This window comes from Onychostoma macrolepis, chromosome 20 (assembly GCF_012432095.1).
Source record: "Onychostoma macrolepis isolate SWU-2019 chromosome 20, ASM1243209v1, whole genome shotgun sequence".
Classification (NCBI taxonomy): domain Eukaryota; kingdom Metazoa; phylum Chordata; class Actinopteri; order Cypriniformes; family Cyprinidae; genus Onychostoma; species Onychostoma macrolepis.
Window position 1 is genome coordinate 2,494,040 of NC_081174.1, and position 23,863 is coordinate 2,517,902.

The 23,863-nt window shown below is 38.0% G+C and overlaps 2 protein-coding genes and 1 non-coding gene across 9 annotated transcripts in view; 1 reads left to right on the plus strand and 2 right to left on the minus strand.

Annotated features, from left to right (window-relative positions):
• The window catches only part of lama2 (laminin, alpha 2), a 243,370-nt gene extending 237,800 nt beyond the window's left edge, over window positions 1–5,570 (plus strand). For all 5 annotated transcript variants that reach the window (XM_058755242.1, XM_058755243.1, XM_058755244.1 and 2 more), the window contains 5 exons: window positions 1,944–2,102; window positions 2,206–2,359; window positions 2,882–3,012; window positions 3,122–3,344; window positions 4,048–5,570. In XM_058755242.1, coding sequence (XP_058611225.1) covers window positions 1,944–2,102; window positions 2,206–2,359; window positions 2,882–3,012; window positions 3,122–3,344; window positions 4,048–4,202 — 822 coding nt within the window. In that variant the 3' untranslated portion in view covers window positions 4,203–5,570. The remainder of the gene's footprint in view (window positions 1–1,943; window positions 2,103–2,205; window positions 2,360–2,881; window positions 3,013–3,121; window positions 3,345–4,047) is intronic.
• Window positions 5,571–10,321: 4,751 nt separating this feature from the next.
• The window catches only part of arhgap18 (Rho GTPase activating protein 18), a 40,144-nt gene continuing 26,602 nt past the window's right edge, over window positions 10,322–23,863 (minus strand). For all 3 annotated transcript variants that reach the window (XM_058755989.1, XM_058755990.1, XM_058755991.1), the window contains 8 exons: window positions 22,909–22,986; window positions 22,674–22,833; window positions 21,734–21,816; window positions 18,123–18,329; window positions 15,471–15,617; window positions 13,803–13,921; window positions 12,519–12,574; window positions 10,322–11,877 (listed from right to left, as the gene is read on the minus strand). In XM_058755989.1, the coding sequence (XP_058611972.1) occupies window positions 11,786–11,877; window positions 12,519–12,574; window positions 13,803–13,921; window positions 15,471–15,617; window positions 18,123–18,329; window positions 21,734–21,816; window positions 22,674–22,833; window positions 22,909–22,986 (942 nt within the window). In that variant the 3' untranslated portion in view covers window positions 10,322–11,785. The remainder of the gene's footprint in view (window positions 11,878–12,518; window positions 12,575–13,802; window positions 13,922–15,470; window positions 15,618–18,122; window positions 18,330–21,733; window positions 21,817–22,673; window positions 22,834–22,908; window positions 22,987–23,863) is intronic.
• LOC131527826 (small nucleolar RNA SNORD19) lies at window positions 16,375–16,441 on the minus strand. Its single transcript, XR_009267783.1, has one exon. It is a non-coding gene; the product is annotated as a small nucleolar RNA SNORD19 (small nucleolar RNA).

Here is a 23,863-nt window from a genome sequence, read left to right on the forward strand (position 1 = left end):
TTGTTCCTCTACACTTTGTATAAACTGTTGAGATTCACTAGATTCACAGGACTCACCGGCTGTATGCTGAGGGGGTCCGTGATGACGATCTGCTGTGTGTTCCACCTGTTTTGGAGGTCCAGCAAGTAACTTTGTTTCAAGAACCGCAATCCTTTGTAGAAGTCTGTGGCAGTTCATGCAGCAAGTAGATTCCACAAGGGGCATTTTCTCTCGTCTGTTTGAATGTAGGCAGCTGTGTTTTCCCATCTCCGGAATGTAAACTGCTGGCAGTGGGAGGCAAAGAGTCTTCTTTTTCTAAAAACTGTGTTGTTTGAGCACTGTGCTGATATGCTGAAGTTAAAAACTTAGAGAAATCTGAGAAAAGTACATAAATAGAGAGCGAAGCGCAGAGCAATAAGCAGGAGCGTCCGAACTGTAGCGAAGCCGGAAGCCGGAACTACCAGTTTCAACTGAGTGCTGTCACTTACTAAATCATTAATCAGAGTTTTTTGTTAGTTAATAGTAGTTACTACTAGAATGTTAATAGTGCATTAGACAATTGTTCCTGTGTAGTTATTCATTAACGACAGAACAGTATTCTAAAGCGTTACCCAGTGTTGTGTTTTGATTCTGTGATGAGCTGGATAAAAGAAAAGATGCATGGGTCGTAATTAGGCCAGATACATAATTTATGCAAATATGTTTGACCAGCACATTACAAGCATCAAGCATGCTGTCATTTAAATAGTTTTTGTAATTGATTGATTTATTTATTTTGACAGAAATGAATACTTTTGTTCATCAAGGATGCATTAAAGTGATCAAAAGTGACAGTAAAGACATTTATAATGTTACAAAAGATTTCTATTTAAAATAAATTCACCTGTGAATCCTGAAAAATAAAAGTTTCCACAAAACTATTGTGCAGCACAACTGTATTCAACATTGATAATAATCAGAAATGTTTCTTGAGCAGCAAATCAGCATATTAGAATGATTTCTGAAGATCATGTGACGCTGAAGACTGGAGTAATGATGCTGAAAATACAGCTGCGCATCACAGAAATAAATTACAGTTTAATAGATATTCAAGTCAAGTCAAGTCACCTTTATTTATATAGCGCTTTTAACAATACAGATTGTGTCAAAGCACTTAACAGTATCAAATTGGAGGATAGAGTGTCAGTAATGTATAATGATAAGATTAAACACTCAATTTTCAGTTAAAGGCATTTCATTATTGAATTCAGAGATGTCATTGTCTAGCTCGGTTTAGTTTAAATAGTATCTGTGCAATCAAATCGACGATAATCGCTAGAAATTAAGTGTCCCCAACTGAGCAAGCCAGAGGTGACAGCGGCAAGGAACCAAAACTCCCTCCGAGACAGAATGGAGAAAAAAACCCTGAGAGAAACCAGACTCAGTCGGGGGTCAGTATTAAACAGTATTTTTGATCAAATAAATGCAGCTTTGGTAAGCAGAATAGACTTTTTTCAGAAACATTAAAAAGATCTTACAAACCTCAAACTTTTGAACTTGTGTGTGAAGGTCAGAATATTAGTTTTTTTCAACTGCTTACACACAAAATCTTTACTTGTCACACAATTTCTGAAACCTGACTCAAACACCAGGGGCCTCATTTATAAAGCGTGCGTACGCTCAGATTTGATCTTACACGTTTGATGTATTTCTGTTCTTTCATACTGTGTAATACTGTATTCAAAACCACAAATGCTTACAAGTAAAAAAAAAAAAAAAAAAAATAGTTTGGTTTCAATCTTGCTTTCATGTTTACCGTGATTTTTTTTCATTATTTACTTTCAGTCGTGTACAGAAATATACATAGGAGCTCATGAAAGAAGAGCTTTAGGTTTTGAATAACTGTGTGTGTGTGTGTGTGTGTGTGTGTGTGTGTGTTACTGTTAAAGCAAGCAAGTGTTGATTTCTTCTCTTTCTGTTTGTAGATCCGTGTGATGAGAGAGAATCAGAGAGGATTCTTGGTGATTGACGGCCTTTTCTCCAAACACACCACCAGCCCAAAGAAATCTGATATTCTGGATGTGGTGGGAATGTTGTATGTGGGAGGTTTACCGCTCAACTACACCACCAAACGCATCGGACCGGTGAGCACAGAACCACTCACACATTCAGAAGAGTCAAATACTCTTTGAGGCCACCTTAGTCTGGTGCTTGAGGCACCGTCTGATGCTGCCTGTGCTTTTGTAGGTGCTGTACAGCATCGACGCTTGCATTAGAAACTTCAAGATGATGAATCTGCCGCTGGACATGGAGAAACCCACATCTAGCTACCGCGTGGGCTCCTGCTTCGCCAACCCAGAAAAAGGGACTTATTTTGATGGCACAGGCTATGCTAAAGCTGGTGAGGATCCACTTCGGTCATTTATAGCTATCGTTACAGTTTTTTTTTCAACTGCTTACACACACAATCTTTACTTGTCACACAATTTCTGAAAGCTGACACTCAAACAGCAGAAGCACACACCAAATCCGCAAAACCAGATGCTAATTTACTTCATAAAACACTTTTTGCAAAACACAACACACAATTCTCTATGTAACACAAATATATTAATATTATTTATTAATATAATAATATATATTAACTTTATTTTTTATTCTATTCATATTCTATTTTATCTATGGCACACCTGTACAATTTATTTTATTTATATTTATACATATGTGCATTTTATTCACATCTTATTTTTTATTATTTGTGTTGTTGTTGTTGTCTCTGTGTACTGGAAGCTTGTGACACTAAAACAAATTCCTTGTATGTGCAAACATACTTGGCAATAAAGCTCTTTCTGACTTCTGAATTCTGACATACATAGAAATGTAATGTGTGTGTGTGTGTGTGTGTGTGTGTGTGTGTGTACAGTGGACTCATATCGAGTGGGTAACGACGTGTCCGTGGATCTTGAGTTCAGGACGGCGCAGAGCAGCGGCGTTCTGTTCGGCGTCAGTAGCCAGAAAATGGACGGACTGGGTATCGAACTTGTCAACGGAAAGGTACGAAAGAGGGGTCTCAATTTAATCATTTTCAGTTCCACAGAGGGGGTTGTAAAGTTTTGTCTTTATATGAGTTTGTCAATAAGAGTGTCTGTGTTTGTTGCTGTAGCTTTTATTCCATGCTGATAATGGAGTGGGGCGCTTCACAGCCGTATATGAGCCGGATCCGGAGGCGGGGCTTTGTGATGGACAGTGGCACACTGTCTCCGCCCACAAGCTGAAGCACCGCCTGGAGCTCGTTGTAGACGGCAAGAAGTCCAAGGCAGCGAGTCCAGAGGTCCGCTCTGCCTCCGCCGATACTAATGACCCTGTGTATGTGGGCGGATACCCCGGTACGTCAATCAAACTCTGTTGCCTTGGTGTCATTGTTAAGAATGTTCAAACATTCATTCATGACTCGCCGTGGGAGTTATTAACAAGCTAACAGGCAATAGTAATTTAAAATAGAAAGAAATAAAAATTATTTGATTAAAAATCTCAAATGATGACACATATAGCTTCTGTCAGATCATGATAAATCACAACATTTTTAAATTTCATGACATTTCTGGTCTTCAATCCATCGTTCTGCAACATCATAAACAAAAAGAAAAGCTCAGTGTGATGCTCATAACAGCAGTACTGGGAACAGCAGTTGCTAATAAAACATAACATTTACAGATATCAAATACTTTGAAAATATGATGCATTGAAAATACCTATATGATGAAAATATTTTTTTAAGCTTTTTAGGAAAAGTAGAATTATTTTGATTTGAACTCTTTGGAAATGCATTACAGAGGAGAAGTTAGAAGTCCGAGTTGGGGACAATCCTAAAATACAGAAGTTCTGGAAAATTGAACATTTCAACACACTTGAAATTAGGAACAGACAATTAACGGTTTCAGTTTTTATTATAATGTATACACTGAACTAGAATGGTTGTTTATTTTTCATCTTAGCAGACAGAAACATTCACATAATTTGATCAGTTTGAATGTTTTCTGAAAGCGTCAGATAAATCACTGATATCTTGTTTGTGTGTGTTTGTTGCAGAGGGTCTGAAGCAGTTTGGACTCACTATAAACACACCGTTTAAAGGCTGCATGAGAAATGTGAAGATCACTAAAGCTGGGAAGACTCTGGAGGTCCAGATGAACAAAGTTCTGGAGCTCAAAGGAGTTCAACCTCTCACCTGCCCTGCTAGTTAAACACACACACACACACACACACATATTCACCTGATTCATTTAACTGCTATTCAGAGTGAATCAGTTGATGAATTAAAATCGGAAATATTCAGAGAACTAACTGAAGTACAAGCTGTGCCGCTCATAACCAAATAACACAAGGAATATTAATAAACAAACAGCTAGACAAACCAAAGATTACAGACAAACCAAGTCAGATCAAAAACAGATCAAAAACTGCTTTAAAATAAAATTAATACAGCCATTGGATACAATTTTTATAATAACTTTCAGTAACACTTTACAATAAGGACCCGATAGTTAACATTAGTTTAGGCATTAATTAACATGAATGAACAATGAGAAATACGTTAGAATATGTAATTATCTGTGTTGTTAGTCAATAAAAATACAACTGTTCAGTGTTAGTTCATGTTTGGTCTGATCCATTAAAAAGGACAGAAACAACTTTTTATTTTAATAATGTATTATTAAATATTGAAATTAATAATTAGAATTAATAAATACTTTAGAGTATGTTTCAATGTTAGTTCATGTTAACTAATGTAGTTAACCAATGTAAACAGATGAAACCTTACTGTAAGGTGTTACCAACGTTTTATGCTGTAGTTCGTTATCAATCTATGTATTTTTGTGTTAAAGGATCTAAAACCAAAAAAAAAACAAAAAACGACCTGAAGAAACTGTTGTAAAATAACTTTTTTTTAATCTCCAAAGTGCAACTACATCTTACACAGCCAAAAGCATCCTAACAAAACCACCCAAGAGTGAATGACCCGAGGAATCAGGATTCTGTGGTTTATATTCATATTCATGGAAGACACACATTGATACACCAGTAAGACATGAATATCTGCCGTAACTCTTCAAAGTGTGACTACATTTGACACCTGATACAGTACGTCAAGAAATATTGAAACGAAAATAAAAAAAGCATGTTTGTGCCTTGCTCTAATACTTAATAAACTGTAATAAGAAAGGCTACAATTACATAAAAACTTAAGGAATGCAACCTGTTCGCAATGAATTGCCAAAAAACAGCACAGACATGCTGTATGAAAATTAAAAGTCAGATGTAGGAAAGTTCGATAGATCAAATTGTCAGATTTCAGTGTGAATCTGGTGAAAATGTAGCCTAAATGATCAAACTACTCTTAAGGTCATGTGAGTATATGAGGAGCAACATACTTCATCTGAGAGCCAAAGAAATCGTACGACAGAAATGAACTACAAATTCATGGAAAGAGGCCTTGTGTTGAGGGCTGAGACACTTTTCTCTGAGGTCTCAGTGTGTGTTTTTGCATGGAGTGATTACATGTGCTGTGTAATGATAAAGAAAATTTCAAAATAAAGAAATATCCCCTCTTATGGCCCTTGATGTGGTCTGCTGTGTTTCCTTTCACTGTCGAAATAACCATCAAAGTTACTGAATTAGTTCTCCTCCAGAGGGTCTTTAATATTTTTCCATTTTAGCTAGTGTATCATGGTTTATTAAAATATTTTAAATGTTGAGGTCAAGCTAAATGCACTGTTAGATGAAAATAATATTCATGAAAAAATTAGCTGGTTTGTATGACAGGTTAGGTTAAGTGCAGCATTTGATACAATAGATTACTGTTAAATACTACACTGCGTTTTTTAAACAGTTTAATGTCTTTCTGAAAGGCTGTTTCTGGAAACATGATTTATCACATGGTGTTCCACAAGGTTCGGTTCTCAGGCCGCTTTTATTCTCATGCATCATAAAATGAATTATAATTTTTATAAACACCACACAGTCTGATGGGCCCAAACATACGGATTAATCCTCTGTCCATGATTTTACTCTGGAAAATGAAGGAATTAAGATCAATAGAATTTTCTGTCTTCCTATAAATCTTCACACTTTACACTTACAGAGAATTGAGAGGTTTGTACGTGACGTATGTACTAAAAATGATAATAAACAAATATATATTATTAAAATAGACTGAGAAACAATAAATGCATTAAACTATACATTAAAATTATAGCAAATGAATAAATCATATAAATGAAAAACTTCAAATAATGAATAAAACACAAATATAACAAATACATGAAATTATAAATTAAAATGCTCCATTGGGACAAGACTACGGAAATCAGATAAGCCCTTTACACAATCTGACATGGCTGCGGTTGGAATTGAATTGAAGGTTCGTCTGGTCAGAGGAGAACTGGCCCCCCGACTGAGCCTGGTTTCTCTCAGGGTTTTTTTCTCCATTCTGTCACAGAGAGAGTTTTGGTTCCTTGCCGCTGTCGCCTCTGGCTTGCTCAGTTGGGGACACTTAATTTCTAGTGATTATAGTCGATTTGGTAGCGCAGATACTATTTAAACTAAACTGAGCTAGACAATGACATCTCTGAATTCAATAATGAAATGCCTTTAAACACTCAATTTTATAAATTTTCAGTTAATCTTATCATTATACATTAGTGACACTCTATCCTCCAATTTGATACTGTTAAGTGCTTTGACACATATCGACATTTGACATTTTGACATTTCATATCGATCACAAGTGCAGTATGGAGTACCTCAAGGCTCAGTACTAGGGCCGTTACTTTTCACGCTCTATATGTTACCCTTGGGAGATATTATCAGGAGACATGGTGTTAGCTTTCACTGTTATGCTGATGATACTCAGCTCTATATTTCTTCGCCCGGTGAAACACACCAAATTGAGAAACTAACGGAATGCATAGTCGATATAAAAACTGGATGACGAGTAATTTTTACTGCTAAATTCTGAAAAACAGAGGTGTTAATTATCGGACCTAAAACCCCACATGTAACCTAGAACATTATCTAACACTTGACGGCTGCTCTGTCAATTCTTCTTCATCAGTCAGGAACCTAGGTGTGCTGTTCGATAGCAATCTGTCATTTGAAAGCCATGTTTCTAGCATCTGTAAAACTGCATTTTTCATCTCAAAAGCATATCTAAATTGCGACCAATGCTCTCAACGTCAAATGCAGAAATGTTAATTCATGCGTTTATGACCTCAAGGTTAGACTATTGTAATGCTTTATTGGGTGGTTGTTCTGCACGCTTGATCAACAAACTACAGTTGGTCCAAAATGCAGCAGCTAGAGTCCTTACTAGAACCAGGAAATATGACCATATTAGCCCGGTTCTGTCAACACTGCACTGGCTCCCTATCAAGCATCGGATAGATTTTAAAATCTTGTTAATTACTTATAAAGCCCTGAATGGTTTAGCTCCTCAGTACTTGAGCGAGCTCTTATCGCATTATAGTCCTCCACGTCCGCTGCGTTCTCAAAACTCTGGCCGCTTTGATAATACCTAGAATATCAAAATCGACTGCGGGCGGCAGATCCTTTTCCTATTTAGCACCCAAACTCTGGAACAGTCTACCTAACACTGTTCGGGAGGCAGACACACTCTGTCAGTTTAAATCTAGATTAAAGACCCATCTCTTTAGCCTGGCTTACACATAACACATTAATACGCTTCTATTATTCAAATCCGTTAAAGGATTGTTAGGCTGCATTAATTAGATCAACCGAACCGGGAACACTCCCCATAACACACGATGTACTCGTTACATCGTAAGTTGAATGGCATCTGCGCTAATGTTTGTCTGTTTCTTTCCTAGTCTGTTTCTCGGTCCGTGTCCGATCAGATGGTGGGTCGGCGCCGGAGGTGACGTCCTGCGGCCCTGATCGTCGGCGGAGACCAGGACGCCGGATGACCCCAGAGATATATCCCCAGATATATCAACCAAAATAACTAAATAACTAAAATATAATAAAATACCTAACTACATAATACTACTATTGTTAGAAATTGCAACAAAATTAAAATAGAAATAGAAACTTTTGAACTGCGGGTTTCGTCTGGTCAGAGGAGAACTGGCCCCGACTGAGCCTGGTTTCTCCCAAGGTTTTTCTCCATTATGTGACCCTGAAGGGCTTCTGGCTAACGCAGTGGAAAAGAGAGCGCAGGGAAGGTAAACCATCAAACACAACACAGAGAGCTACTGAAAGTCAAATAAAGGATTGAATGGATGAAACTGTAAGAACATGGTTGCTTCACACATATGACGCTCGTGTATGTTGATGTTTTCTTGTGCTTGACCTCTCTCTCTCTCTGTCTGCATGTCTGCAGATAAAGCCCAGCTGAAGGCCATGTTGGATGCTGTGTGTGACCTCATGAGAAGTGGACAGCTGTCTGTGCCACACTGTATCCAGACACCATTTCACCAGTACACACACGCGTTACAAGCCACTGTGCAATCACACGGCCGCAAGCACGTTTTTATCATGTAGACAACAAAAACAGCATGTGCTTCCGATCCTCTGCAGAACCATGTTGGACATCATGAACAAATGTCTACAACTAAACATGCTTGTTCACATTATTGACACAAAACAAAAAACTGTAACATTATGAATGTAAGTGGTCTTATCAAGTTTGTACATGCACAAGTCAATCCTCTACCTCCTCCTAAAATAACAGGCAGTTTCATTTACATTACACAAGCATGTGTTAAAAATGATCAAGTTTATTACAAATATGTTTAGTATGTACATTTTATTTATCATACCATATGTATCAAAATCATATGTAATTTTAAAGTTACATCACTTCAACTTCATTTCATGTTTTTGGCCTGATTTGGTAGCAGTTACAAAACAATCTGTATTATTCTTGTTTGCCTGAGTGTAATGGCTGTCTGTAGCCAGCACGTGTGTCAGAACTGCTGGAAACTCCTAGTGTATTTCATTGGTTTTATTGATTTAAAAGGATGCGTGTGGGGTTTAATATTTACAGTGTTTACAGTCTGGTGTCACTATTAAAGCCTGTCCTTCATCTTTCAAACATGTCTTGTGTTTAAGGAGAAGACGACTTGTGTCTCTGTGGCAGAATTACAGCGCCACATACTGGTCTGGCATGTATACTACATCGTTTTGTGTCGGTTTTGTGTGTACGCAGATATTTCTTGAGATGGGGGGGGACCAGATAGGGAAAGCTCTGGCTTCATGTGGATGTGACCTAAGAACCAAGTCTGGCTCCAGACTTAGATTTGATTTGTGCCCCCTCAGCAGGGCCAGTGCACCCAAAACACTATTTGTGTTCCCTGAGAACGTGATGGGACCCCCTTAAAAATATAATTGCCCCCCACTTCATGTGCCCTCCCACTGGCTCTGCTGAGAACAAGCTAGACTTACTGCCAAGAATGCAGACACGGTTGTATAAGGCCCGTACTCTCGTAGGCTCTCCACAGAAGACCCCAGGGATTGTGGTCATAAGCCTTCTTACAGTCCACAAAACACGTCGACTGGATAAGTGAACACCCATTCCCCTTCAAGGATTCTTGCTAGGGTAAAAACTTGGTTCACAGTTTTTGGTCCACAGTCCGCATTGTTTCTGCAACGACTGAACGTATACTGGACGTACACTCTGGCATAGGCTTTACCTAAGTAAAGTGTGATCCCTCAATACTTGGAACACATCCTCTTTGTCCCCTTTTTCAAAAATGGGAAGGACTGCACTCATATGCCAATTGCCAGGCACTTTCCCTGATTCCTGTGATGTCAACCAAGGCAGCCTAACTACATTCAGCATCTCAGGGCAAGTACTCCAACCCTGCCTCTTCTTATGAGGGCATGTTCTCCAAGTTCAGAAGAAACTCAAAGTTTTCCAAACTCCAAACAACTAGACCTTGGTCAGGGTCCAACAGGAATGAAAATGAGGCTGTGAAGAACTGAAGTACAGTGTGCTCAATGGATTGTACTGTTGTTTAACATCATACCAATGTGTTAAAGTTCAGCTTACGAAATGTCTTTCAGAAGAAAACAAAAATCAGTAGACTCCATAAAAACAGTTTTACGTTGTGAAAATTACATGATCTATGATCTTTCTACATTGCATGCCATTGTTAAGACTAAGTCTATTCCTCAGCTACGTTAAATTCAATATGGCGTCTAACCTGTCATGGGTTAACCAGTCTTGAAAGGCCTTTCGGGAACACTGTAAATGGGTAAAGACTAAAACCTGTAACAGTTCTCCTTCTCTACACTGCACAGTATTACCAACAATCAGATCAGTGAATACAATCCAGTCGACAGACATGAGGAATTACAAATTTATTTACAAAAACATTTAGTGGTTATTTTTAGAAGCATTAAAACAGTCATTTTCGCCATATTCACAGTTTCAAGCTCAATATAAGCATGACATCAGCAAAAGACGTAGCAGTAAAAAATAAAAATCACAGCTCAAAACTACTCATTGAAATGACATCTGCATCATTGTAAATAACAGACAAGGTCAGTTTAAGTGCCAAGTGTTTCCCTCCATTGAAGTACTTTATGAGGTCTGTGTTTAGCTGAGAAACTTGATTCCTGTAGTTTTTAGTCATGAATCCTTTACAGTTATACAATATTATCTGACTTGCATTATTTTCTCCAACATGAAAAAAAGTACATCCAAGATCCCTGGGAGCGACTAAACAAGTAATAGAGCGTTTATTGGCAGTGTGAGTGAAGACTGAAGTCATGTGACTGATTTAAAGCAGAGATTGCTACAATACTAAGAGATCACTCACATGTAATCAAATGTTTAAGGAAGAAACGTGTGAAATGTAGGTGTTCCTCAGTACTTCACTTGTCTGAGACAATATTTTCGTGCAATATATATAAACTATATATGAATGAGATTTGTGGCTGGGTGCATCTGATAAAACCTATAAAGAACATGTCTGGGTCATATTTTACCCCCAAAGAAAAATTAACAAGTTAATTAAGTGTTCTTTTTTTTTATATATATATATATATAAATTACACAGACACAACATATATATCTTTTGTTTTTAAAAACAGACTGATCATTATTTGCATTGTAACATTATTTTCATGATAATTAAGCATATCCCCTGGTCCTCATTACCTTAATAAAAAGACTGCTGACTGCAATGATAAAAAACACAATATATTGAATATATAGTCACAGAATGATTTACAAAAGAAAAAAAATCCAGATGAGTTTTTTTTTTTTGAGTGTCAAAGTAATAAGAATTAGGAGTGCAAATGTTTAATCATGATGAAAATGTTACAATGCAAAAGTCTTAAAAACAAGCTATATTTTCTTGCAAAATACAGTTTATTCTTTTTTTCTTCTAGGATGAAACATGACCTGGAGATTTTTTCTGAGATTTTTGAGAAAACCTGGTAAAATAGTCTCAGATTTTTGTACTATCAAACACCAACTCTTCTCAAGCGTTTAAAATGTGCCAAACCAGACTAAATGACCACAGACACTATGAGCTTTTTTTGGCTTTTACTATAAAGAATGTTCATACAACTGCTACCCAAGCATCTCCTGAAAACCGTATCCGTGTAGGTTATAGTGTTGGAGGTGTGCGGTTCGTTTGGTCTGAGCAGTGGCAGACCACGTGCTGACTGTTAAATAGATTCAGATCGCTCATGTTAGGCTCTGAATCCTGCTGCCTTCCCTTTAATGGTCTGTTTGCGGTGGACTGTAAGGCGTGTGGTGTGATGGGGCGATTGGCATGTCTTGTTGTGGGCGGCTCGGTCAGTGCTGGACGGACTTGATGACCCACTCTGCACTGGGGTTGAGCTCCAGGAGAGCTTTGATGTACGTCTCTTCATCCAGACATCTCTCCTCTAGACAAACACATCAACACACACACATCAGACAACAGCACATACTGCGTGTGCTAGAGCGCTGCTTCTGCAGACTCAAAAATCTTCTTAAGAAGTTTAAGATACATTCTAATAAGATGTAATCTGATTGTATGGCAGGTCTTGAGGAAGGCCTGCTGACCAACTTAATGAAAACACCTCAAATGTGTTAATAATAGGCATGCTAATAAGCAACTAGCTAATAATGAGTGTTACCAACAATCCTAATATTCTTAACTTTATTTTTAAATTAGAAAAGAAGAATTCCATTCTCAAGAATGTTTCATAAATCCTTACATTGATCATCACGTGGCATTTTCTAGCACTGTTTATGGCACAAAAATGCCTATAAAATCAAACTGAAATGTATTAATATTACCATGAGCTGCGTAGATCACAAATATTCTAAATAAAGTCTATATGCAAAATACTGTTTGTGGCTTTGTCATCAACAACAAAAGATCTGGAAGATTTTTCTCTTCCCTAATTGCCCCCTGGGAGACATAAACAAAGTTGAAGATCTATTTATTTTACTATACATGGTTTGTATGGGTAGTTACGTGTTATGAAATGCCTTGTGTATTGTGTGGCTGTAATTAATGTGACACTTATTAGACACTCACTGATGTTTCCTCCCATCTCATAGAGACACAGATCCTCTCGTTTCACAGACAGAGACCTGTAACAACACAACACACCACACAACCTAATCTCACGGAGCACAACATTTCACAAGCACCACTACAAAATATAATATTTTTCCTAAAACAATATACTACAAATTATGGATATACAGTATATACATTAGAGCCCGAGAGGAACTGGTGGTTTCAGTGAAGATGTGCTTATTAAAGGGGTCATATGACATTACTAAAAAATAACATTATTTTGTGTATTTGGTGTAATGCAATTTAAGGTTTATGCGGTTTAAAGTTAAAAAAACATTTTCCACATACTGTACATTATTGTTGCTCCTCTCTATGATCCGCCTTTCTGAAACGCGTTGATTTTTACAAAGCTCATCGTTCTGAGAAGCGAGGCATGCTCTGATTGGCCAGCTATCCAGTGTGTTGTGATTGGCTGAATACCTCAAGCGTGAGATGGAAACGTTACGCCCCCTTACTGTATTGTGATGCGCGATGACACAAAAACAATAAAATCCATTACAAACGAGGCATAATTACTGATTATAATGACTTATACTGTCTTGTTACGCGTTGCGCCACGCCACGTAAACATAACACCATGTCTGCACTTGTGATCGTAGAAACGCCAAACAACAAGCGCTACTCTACGCTGCTCAAAACTCGCATTTGAATAGTTAGTGGAAAATTCTTTAAGTAAGAAAACGTACTTATAGGCTGTGAGTCAGAAGCACCAGACTGTCCTTGCAACGTTGAAATTGCCCCACTTTATAGAAACAGTCTTTGAGCAGCTGGCAGCTACTCCCAGGTTCAGGAAATAGTCCTCCGTAAAATGCGCTGCACACACTAATATTTGGGTTGAACTGTTCTGGAACAGTGTTGTAAATACAACTTTCTAGTTGTGTCCTCTTTTGGAAGCCCAAACAAAGTAGTTTCGCTTTCACAACGAAACACAGCGTCTCCAGGACATGGCACCGGCGACAGCAACAATACTACAGCGAGAATAATAGTTCCGCCTTCTTTCTTTACGTATACATTTGGGCGATGTTATGCAAATCTTCCCACACAGTGACGTAGACATGTGGGGTGTGTTTGAATGAGGCGTTTTAGGGGGGCGTGGCAGAGTCTTAACTTTAATAAAGAATATCTCTTTGACTTCAGGGATCTTTTCTATGCACAAACAGCTTGTAACACTCCAAAGAGAAAGAAAAACTTGAAATCGCATCATATGACCCCTTTAAAGCTAATTGAGTGTCTGCTCACCTCTCTTGACTGAGGAAGCGCATCAGAACATCTGAGGCCTTTAAATCCTCCGTCAGCTGTACGGCCATGGACACCATCGAGAACTGAGGAGCCTGCACCCTTATGAAGCCTCCTTCAGCCTGAACATACACATTAAACACACCATAAACACACACACCAAACACACACATTCATTTTTGTGAAAAGTGGGGACATCCCATAGGCGTAATGGTTTTTATACTGTACTTACTGTATGTGCTATTGCCCTACACCAACCCTACACCTAAACCTACCCCTTACAGGAGACTGTGCATTTCAACTTTCCCCCCAAAAAACTCATTCTGTGTGATTTATAAGCGTTTTGAAAAGTGGGGACATGAGTCAATGTCCTGAGATGTCACCTTCACCTTGTAATACCTGTCATACCTTTGTTGTTATACAAATCTATGTCCTGACTTTCCACAAAAACCACACACACACACAACACACAGAGCAAACCTCCCTCTGTCCTGGGACACACATGTAAACACCTGCAGCTTCCCTAAAGAGTACTTAAACACTCACTTTGATATTAACCCTGTAAAGCCTGACAGGAAAATCTACATTTTTAATGAAACCTAATGACAAAATATTAAAAAAGGTTTGTGTGTGTGTTTGAGTATAATATTTCCTTCAAACATCAGACGTTTATGATTCATATAGTCTGATATAGTGAGAATATGGAGATAAAAGCAACTTTGTTTTATTCAGAGACCCAAACTTTTATGCAGATGCTGATATTTTTATGATGATGAAATTCTGTTGCTTGTAATGTAAATCAGTGAGATCTTTATAACAGTGGAGCAGATATTTACATAAAATGATCTAAATATCAGCGGTCGCTCTATATCTCCAGTAATATGTCTCAGTAAGATGAGATGTAAATGATCCAAACATATAATGCAGTGCTGATGGAGAGATGAAGAGATAAACGCTCCTCAGAAGATGTGAGATGAAGATCATTCCTCCGCTGAGGAACAGTGAGAGTAAAGCTCCTCAAAAGATCCTGAGGATCAGATTTGAGACGCTCTGATGTTTCTAGAAAATGATTGATGGAGAATCAAGTAAAGCTGAGCTGCTTCAGTCCAGTAACTGTTCATCTGGAGACATGACTGCAGTTATTCTGACCTTTACTTGATCAAAATCAGTCACGATTTGGCACGAGAAGCAGCAGCTGAAGCTGGATGTTTGTACAATTTACTAAAATGCCTTCTAACTTAATAAAATCAATCAGACTACAGAAGTAATGGAGTAGATTGTGTGAAACATGCTGATCATTTAGAGGCCTTATTTAAAATAAAAATCAAATATGAAACAATAGTTTTATAGGGTTAACATATCAAATCAAGTGCCTGTATCTGCAGGATCTTTTCTGTGTATAAAAGTAACACCCTTTGAGAGCCTCGTATCTCATATTTCAGCACATCCATACAGTTCTGTCACACTGCATTGCTCACAGCTGATGAAGGACAGTCACTGCACGCAGTTGCTCAATGTGTCCTCTAGGTGTCAGAGTGGAGGCTGCTCACATTCTCAAACTCTGATTCATTCAGCGGGGTGGGAAACACTGACACACAACTGTAAAGATGTCTAAGATGTCCGATTATATTTCCTTCAGTTCAGTGTACTGCTCTGTGTTTGTGTAATCACCTCAGCGCTGCTCTCCTGTTTGTTAGAGGCTCTCTCGCGGTCGTACGCCATCTTCTTCAGTAGTTTTTTAACCGCTCTGTCTCTGTTCATCTTCCGCTGGTTCTCCATGTTTTGTTTGCGCACCTGATTCAGGATGAACTTGGGAATCTGAGACGAGAAAAGACTCATTTGAGCGTCTCGATCTTCCAGCTTCACATACGATGTGTTCTGGTATTCCAGCATCAGAACATTTTGTTGGTCATAATTTCTACAGCATCACAGTAGAAGAGTAGTGATTTCACAGAAAATGAATTAAAGTATTAAAGAAATGAATTATTTTATTAATCAAGGACATTAAATTAATCAAACGTGACAGTAAAGACATTTACAAAAGATTTCTATTTCAAATAAAAGCTGTTCTTTTGAACTTTCTATTCATCTGTGAATTCTGAAAAAATAAAATGCATCATAGTTCCACAAAAAAATTGTGCAGCACAAGTGTTTTCAACATTGATAATAATCAGAAATGTTTCTTGAGCAGCAAATCAGAATATTAGAATGATTTCTGAAGATCATGTGACACTGAAGAATGGAGTAATGATGCTGAAAATACAGCTTTGATCACAGAAATCAATTACAGTTTAACACATATTCACATAGAAAACAGCTATTTTAAATGAAAATATTTCACAATATTTATTGTATTTTTGATCAAATAAATGCAGCCAATCCCAAACTTTTAAGCTGCAGAGTATTGCAACTATTTGTTTATCTGTAGTGAATCTTCAGATATGAGATTCAGTTATAATTAGTGATGCAACGATGCACTGCGAGCCGGTTGAAAATCAACACAAATGTGTGACGATTCAAATTAGTTGAGATGTTAAATTAATCGCGATACAATTGGGGTGGGAGTTTATATGAATATATCTCTGAGGGGAACTGACTGTCTTCAGAAAAGTTTAGATTGTATTTTCTTTTCATCTTACCTCTGTAAATGCATATTAAAGTAGTGTTCATAACCGCAGCGCTGCTTTGTTTAAGCTGGAAACCAAGGAAATGCTGTATCGCTGGTTTTCAGGGTCGCCAGGTGTTCACAACAAAACCCAACCAATTGGTACTCAAAGCTAGCCCAATCACATTTCGAGGGGGTCCACCAGTAAAAATAGCATTCCAGGGGGTAAAATGCGCTTTTTTGGAGGGGTTTCCCTGGTAAAATTTGAATTCCAGGGGCTAAATATCACGTTATTGGGGTCACTTCAACCCTTGGACATGAAAAACAACCAGCGGCTCTGTTAAAGTAGCCCAATTCTGCGGGAAGACCACAGACTTGTCAACACTGCTGCTGTTCCATAAGCGCCACCTGCTGGCAGAAAGTGAATTTGCATTTCACTCAGCTCATCTGCTGTTTTTGTTTTATTCAGATGTTTTATGTAGTATAGTTTCACAAAACTAAAGTCAGACCATTCTGTTTTTGCTTCAAATTTGGAAATTACACAATGCAATTTAGATTAAAAACTGCTCATGCTGCATGTATGCAGCATCTTTGTTAGGATCATGATTAAAATACAGTGCTTGCCTCTAATTTTAAATGGAAAGAGCACAGACAAAGGCTTCGGGCCCTATAATACACCCGCAGGTTTATTTTTGCTTGTTTCAGCCCAACGCAGTTATCATTTTCACGTCCTGCACCACGTTGTTTAAATAGCAAATGCATTTGCACCCATTTGTGCGCTCATGGCGTATCGTTGGCGCGTTGCTATTTTGAGGCAACTGAAATAGACGGTGCTATTGACCAACTAAAACCTGGTCTAAAGTCAATGGCGCAGTATTTTTTTGTTATTTAAAGTGCGCATTCTTAATATACGCCTATAGGCAGGTCCACAACGCGCGTACTTTGCTTATTACAAACACAGGGACGCGCAGCAGCACACAAACATGCCAAATATTAAAAATTAAAGGATTACAATGTAAAAGATTATTAATGTGTAGGCTACATAAATATAAAAATGCCTACATGTCGTAATGGATAGTCATTGCATGTATCAGAATTAGCCTACCTATTTGCTCGCACACGAGCAGATCCGTTTCCTCTCTGGAGATGCGTTCAGTCTTTTGCGCTTGCCGTGTAAATAGCGAATCCGCCATTGCGCGAGCACAACTAGCTCTTAAAGGGAATGGGAGATGAGACTTGGTTTATTGCACGTAATGCCCAAAACACACCCATTCCTCATTTAGAGAATAGGGACAACCCTTTTAGACTGTGCACTTTAGACCATGCGCTTAGATCATTAAAATAGGGCCCTTAGTTTGTTTATATTGAGATTTCTTTCATTTGATTTGGGGTTTGTTTTAAAATTACAATTTAGTTTTGTTATTTGACATATTTCAATTTCACAAATAAATGTTTAGCATTTTTTCTGAGAAATAATAAAAAGGACACCTTTTCATTTCTATTTTGTTTTAAGTCTCATTTTGTTAAAAAAATCATGAGAAAATTGTATCGTGAAATCAGTATAGTGAATCGTATCACATCGTGAGTTAAGTGAATCGTTACATCCCTAGTTACAACAAAACCTTTAAGAACAGAGAGAGTCTCAAGAGACAAAACCTCTCTGAACCGCAACATTCAGTCTCACATTGACTGTAATATGTGGTGTAACATAGTCGTACCGTCCAGAGGAGGTTCTGGTAGCGGATGAGCAGCCTGACGATGTTAGCCGTGCCAGTGGCCATAGCGAACTCCTGCTGTTCACTGATCTTACTGCGGAAGCCCTTACACATGAAGATGTTGGGCGCCATCACCACTGCAACATTGTTCAGCGTCATCTTATTCCTGTCCTTATGGTCGATCACTCTTTGGAAGAACTCCATCAGAGCCTGAGAGAAACAGAAATGCTGCTCAACTCAAAACAATCCAGCTGGATCTGCTTCAGTCCTCAGTGTGAATGGAGCGGTGTTTTTAATATGCTTAAAGACAAACTGTGTGCAAATTCATCAGTCAACACCATTGCTGAGTAAGGGTGTGCAATATTGACAAAAGATGCAGGAATGTTCTGCTTCAGCTCAGTATGGAACTATTTTCGTTGACCAAACAGAAAAAAAAAACAGACAATTGTGTCTGAAATGTAACAGGCTTAATATTTACTTACTGTTTGTTGAACGGTTGTATAAAATCAATATCACATTTGCGGAAATGCTCACATGCTGACATTCAGGAAAACGGCACTGATGCTTGTATGGTATTACGTAACTACTGTATATCACATCTTATAAATAAACAAAAACCCATACAGGGATATTTTTGCTTTCATAACTAAATAATAGAGTCTTTCTAAATGCGTTTGGACTGTTTGCACGCATGTTTGTTTTTTGCACATTAAGTGACATACTCAATATCAGCTCACATATTGCTAAAATAACAATTACGATATAATCTCAAACAACAAATGTCGCACACCCCTATTGCTGAGCAGCAGTGTACTCAAGGCAATCTCAATAACACAGATTGAAACCGCCCGTTTTCTACTGACACAAACATACAACCAATGCTGTCCACCTGCAGGGCGGGGCTTTTCATGCTGTATAATTCACTTGTCCTTTTCTTCTTCAGAATAAGTTTTATTATATATGTCTGAATGAATCCAATATTGCTATACTGTAGCATTTACTGCTTGACTTAAAGTCCCCCTGTAGTCAAATATTTTATCCCTTTGATCATCAAAATTACATATTTAAATGTTTTTTCTTGTGAAAATAATTTTCTCATGCCTTAAAATAGCTTGAATGTAACTCAACACCCTTGCCTCATTTAATATAAGCGGATCTATGAATATGCAAATTAGCCCCGCCTCCACTCAGTCATACCAGCCAGCGCCTCCTGATCCACTGAATTGTAGTAAACACGAAACGATGGCAAACACGGATAATAACTGATAAAACTATGTTTTTACTAGTGGACAACTACAGTGAATACTGTAAAATTCGTTAAAATTACTTACTTGACGATGTTGTGTCCTAAAATGCCGTTAAGACTGAATGCAACCGTTTGTGATTGCAATTCGCGCCCGCGAGCAATGCGTGTGAAGTGCAGACGCCGATGCGGGAGAGGTAGGTCTGACTCCGGGCTACTTTTACACTATTGCCGCGGGTTATAATGCAAGTTAGCGGTTCTTAATTCACATTAAACCACGACTCAATTTATTTTTGGTTTTGTGCTGGTATTGGTATATTTTGCATGCTAGTGATAGGAATCTATGCCCAAGCCGAGGGCTGTTTCAAACCACGTTTCTGGGTCAGCCTTTGGGAAACTACAGTTGATTAAAGGTGGGGTATGCATTTTTTCAAAAACGCTTTAGAAAACGAGTCGGGGCCAAGTATCAAAACAAACTTGTAGCCAATCAGCAGTAAGGGGCGTGTCTACTCATGATGCGAGGAGAGAGCGCTCATCAGTGCATATGACGGACATTAGCCGAGCACGACAAAGATAGAGATGGCAGATAAAAACAAAAGAGGAAAATGTCTATGGAACAAAAGAAGGCTTATACACCGCATCTACACCGGATGGGACAGTTGTCGTGTTGCGCTACGCTGCACCAGCTAAAGTCTGTCTACACTGGTAGACAGCATTATTAGTGATTATAATGAGTTCTATAGTAGGGCTGCAACAAACGATTATTTTGATAATCGATTAATCTAGTGATTATTAGAACAATTAATCGACTAATTATCGATTATTTCACAGATTAATCAGTAGACATTGACTGATTATTCAGCTTTTGCAATAAGTTACGTTGAGTTACTTCAGCTTTTGAAAGTCATATTATGTAATTACAATTATTATACAAATAAATATATTTGGCACACAAAATAGATGACCGACAGAGAAACTCTGTCATTCACCGTGTAATTAGCTACGTATATGAAAAAGTAACTGAATGACATCATTCTGCCTAACATCTCCTTTTGTAAGTCATATGGATAAGAAACAAAATAAAGGTAAGTGATAAGACATTTTATTTTTAGATAAACTATTTTATTCACAAAATAATCTCTCTTAAAGAACCTTATAGGGTTATGATAATCAAAACAGTCCTGAGCTAGATCAAGCTTTGATCTTTGCAAACTAAACTATCACTTTAATGAAATAATCTTTTTTTTCCCCACTAATAAAAATATTTTATCACTAGCTAGTAGCTAGCTCCACACTGGAGAGCTGCTTTATAACAGAAAATCAAGTTGTAATTCTAACTGAAATCAACACTGACTTTTTGTTGTGTTTATTTACTTATTGAGAGGAAAGCGCGCAGCATATATTTACATATTCATCCAAACGCCGCTCAGCAGCTTCAGGTTCGTTCAGCTGCATTTGCTCTGAAGCGCTGTCTTCTTCTCTTGAATTGCATCCAGGAGGGCTGAATTACAGTCTTGCGTATTGCAGGCTCTTGCATTAGGTCATGTGAGATCAAACGACTACTCGACAACAAAAATAGTTGTCGACAATTTTTTATTGTCGAGGTTGTCGATAATGTCGACTAATCGTTGCAGCCCTATTCTATAGTATTTTGTCGCGCCACACTGCTCGCGTCCGGTGTAGACACGGTGTTAAGATAAGGCAAAAAGTAGGACCCGTGTAAATATCGGATCAGCTTTCCAGCGCTGGAGAGAAGTGAAGGAGCGGGAAGTCCTGCGATCAGACGCCGAGGTTGCTTTGTTTCTTCTCGATAGGTGAGATTGGTTTTGCCTTGTCTCACAGAACTATTGTTGCCTGGTTTGCGTATGTATGTGTGGGACGGAGCTATCAAAATAGGGGCGAGACCCTTTCGGGGTAGGGGCGTGTTTGTTTTGGTGATTTCAAATATCAACATCGTCTACCAGAATTCACTTACCCCACCTTTAATGGATTGGCACATGGTTTGTCTAAAAGAACATTAAAAACACCACATAGACAAATAAACAACATAAAAAAACTTGATTTTCACTACAGGGAGACTTTAACTGAGTAAAAGTAGAGCGGGTCAGTGATTGAGTGGAGGCGGGGATTAATATGCATATTCATGAGACTGTGTATATGAAAGGAGGTTAGGCTGTAGAGTTACATTCAAGACCTTTTAAGGCATAAAGAATTATTTTAATGGGGAAAAAATGTTTAAATGTCACTTTGATAATCAAAGATGAGCTTTAAAATTAGTGGACTGATAGTCACAAATACCAGATGTCAATGCTGAGTGAACCACACATTGAGGAAAAGTGAAGTGTGAATGCACAGTGCAGGTGTGTCGTACCTTGAGAGTGTCTCTGTTGGGTTCAGGCAGCAGGAGCACCAGCAGATTGAGAGCCTGCAGCTGCTGTTTCTTAGTGGGCAGCTCTGATCAGAACCAACACAATCACAACAATCACTGACACAGCACCAGAAACACAGATCTCACACACATACGCTTTCAGCTAGGGCTGCACGATTAATCGAATGCGATTGTCATGCGCATCTCGTCAGTATAGCCAGTTGTGTAATCAGTGGTAAATCTTCATCATGTGCTTTCAGATGGAGCGGCATTTACTACACAGAGCCGTAGTTCACTGACAAGCTACGCCAAAAAATATATATATTTTTTTTTGCAGACGATATAATCACACGATTATGAAATTGAAGAAATTGTTTGCAATAGTGACAGCTGTTTGCGTAGCTTCTCAGTGAACTATGGCTCTGTGTAGTAAATGCTGCTCCATCTGAAAGCACGTGAAAATAGCACATTTCATGTTTTTACTCCAAACTCACTTCATAACATCAGTCGAGTGTTTGAAATAAATCCTTCTGTGAGATGATGTGGCTTCTTGCACAGAATAAGGCATACAATATTTCATAGTATTCTAAGCAGTGATAAAGGCATTGCATTATACTTTATTATGAGGAAAATTATAATAAGAAGAATCAATTATATATTGTTGTAGTCCTGTGTTTATTAGTCACGTTGAATCAATGAAAGCAGTTAAATCTTCTGTTTATTCAGCTACCGTTATAGAGATTTCCTGGGTTTCTTCTGCGGGGCGTATTTGGAGTTTCTCTGGCCTTCGGATGGAGATTTACTACTAAATCACAGAACCGTGCTTCACTGACAAGATGTGCATGACAATCGCAGCTTCTGCCTAATTGCGACTGCGACTTCATCGCGATTTATCGTGCAGCCCTACTTTCAGCCTCATTTTACAGAGTGGAGTGGGACTCACTCAGCACGGAGATGAAGGCGTTGAAGTACTCGACGGTCAGCAGAGGATAGGGAAGCTCCCTGATGAACAGCTTCAGGAGACTGGCCGCGTCGTGCTGTTTGAGACTCTCCCACGGGAACATGCCTTCATAAAACTTATGTTCCAGCTCATGACAGACGGCCTGGGAAACAACAAACACATTACAGTAACGTCCTGATGTGATGATGTTAATCGTGTATGCTAGAATCTGTCTCACCTTCACTCTAGTAGCGGCTCCAGGGATCCGCAGCACACCCTCTGTGTCTAAACCCTGCTCCTCTATATGAGAGATCAACTAGAAACAAACGTTTAATATCTTACTTTGTTGTTTTGGAGCTTTTCGGTGCTAGTTTAAATTAGCATATCACATGTAAAATGTATATTACTACTCAAAAGTTTGCTGTGGGTAAGATTTTTTTATGCTTCTGAAAGAAGTCTCACCAAAGCTGCATTTATTTGCTCAAAAATACAGTAAAAACAGTGAAATATTATTACAATTTAAAACAGCTGTGTTCTATGTAAATATATTGTATTTTTTTTGCAATTTCTGTGATGCAGCACTAAATTTTCAGCATCATTACTCCAATCTTCAGCGTCACATGATCCTTCAGAAATCATTCTAATACGCTGATTTGCTGCTCAAGAAACATTTCTGATTATTATCAATGTTGAAAACAGCTTTGCAGCCCAATATTTTGGTGGAAACTGTGATACATTTTATTTTTCAGGATTCTTTGATGAAACGAAAGTTCAAAAGAACAGCATGTATTTGAAAGAGAACTATTTTGTAACATTAAAAATGTCTTTACTGTCACTTTTGATCAATTTAATGCATCCTTGCTGAATAAACATTAATTTCTTTTAAAAAAAAAATGTACTGACCCTAAAACGTATTTGATAACATTTTATGGTGTCCTTGTTACATGTTACATGTACTTACTATTAGGGCTGCAACTAACGATTATTTTAATAATCGATTAATCTGTCGATTATTTTTTCGATTAATCGATGAATCGGATTTAAAAAAAGAAGAAAAGCATTCATTTCCAACCCTTTATTCAAAAACAGAACTAAAATCTTTAGAAAGTGCACAAACATGTTGCTCCTTGAACATCCCTGAGCTGTTATAATAATAATAAAATAAAATAAAAATGGATTAACACAAAAAACAT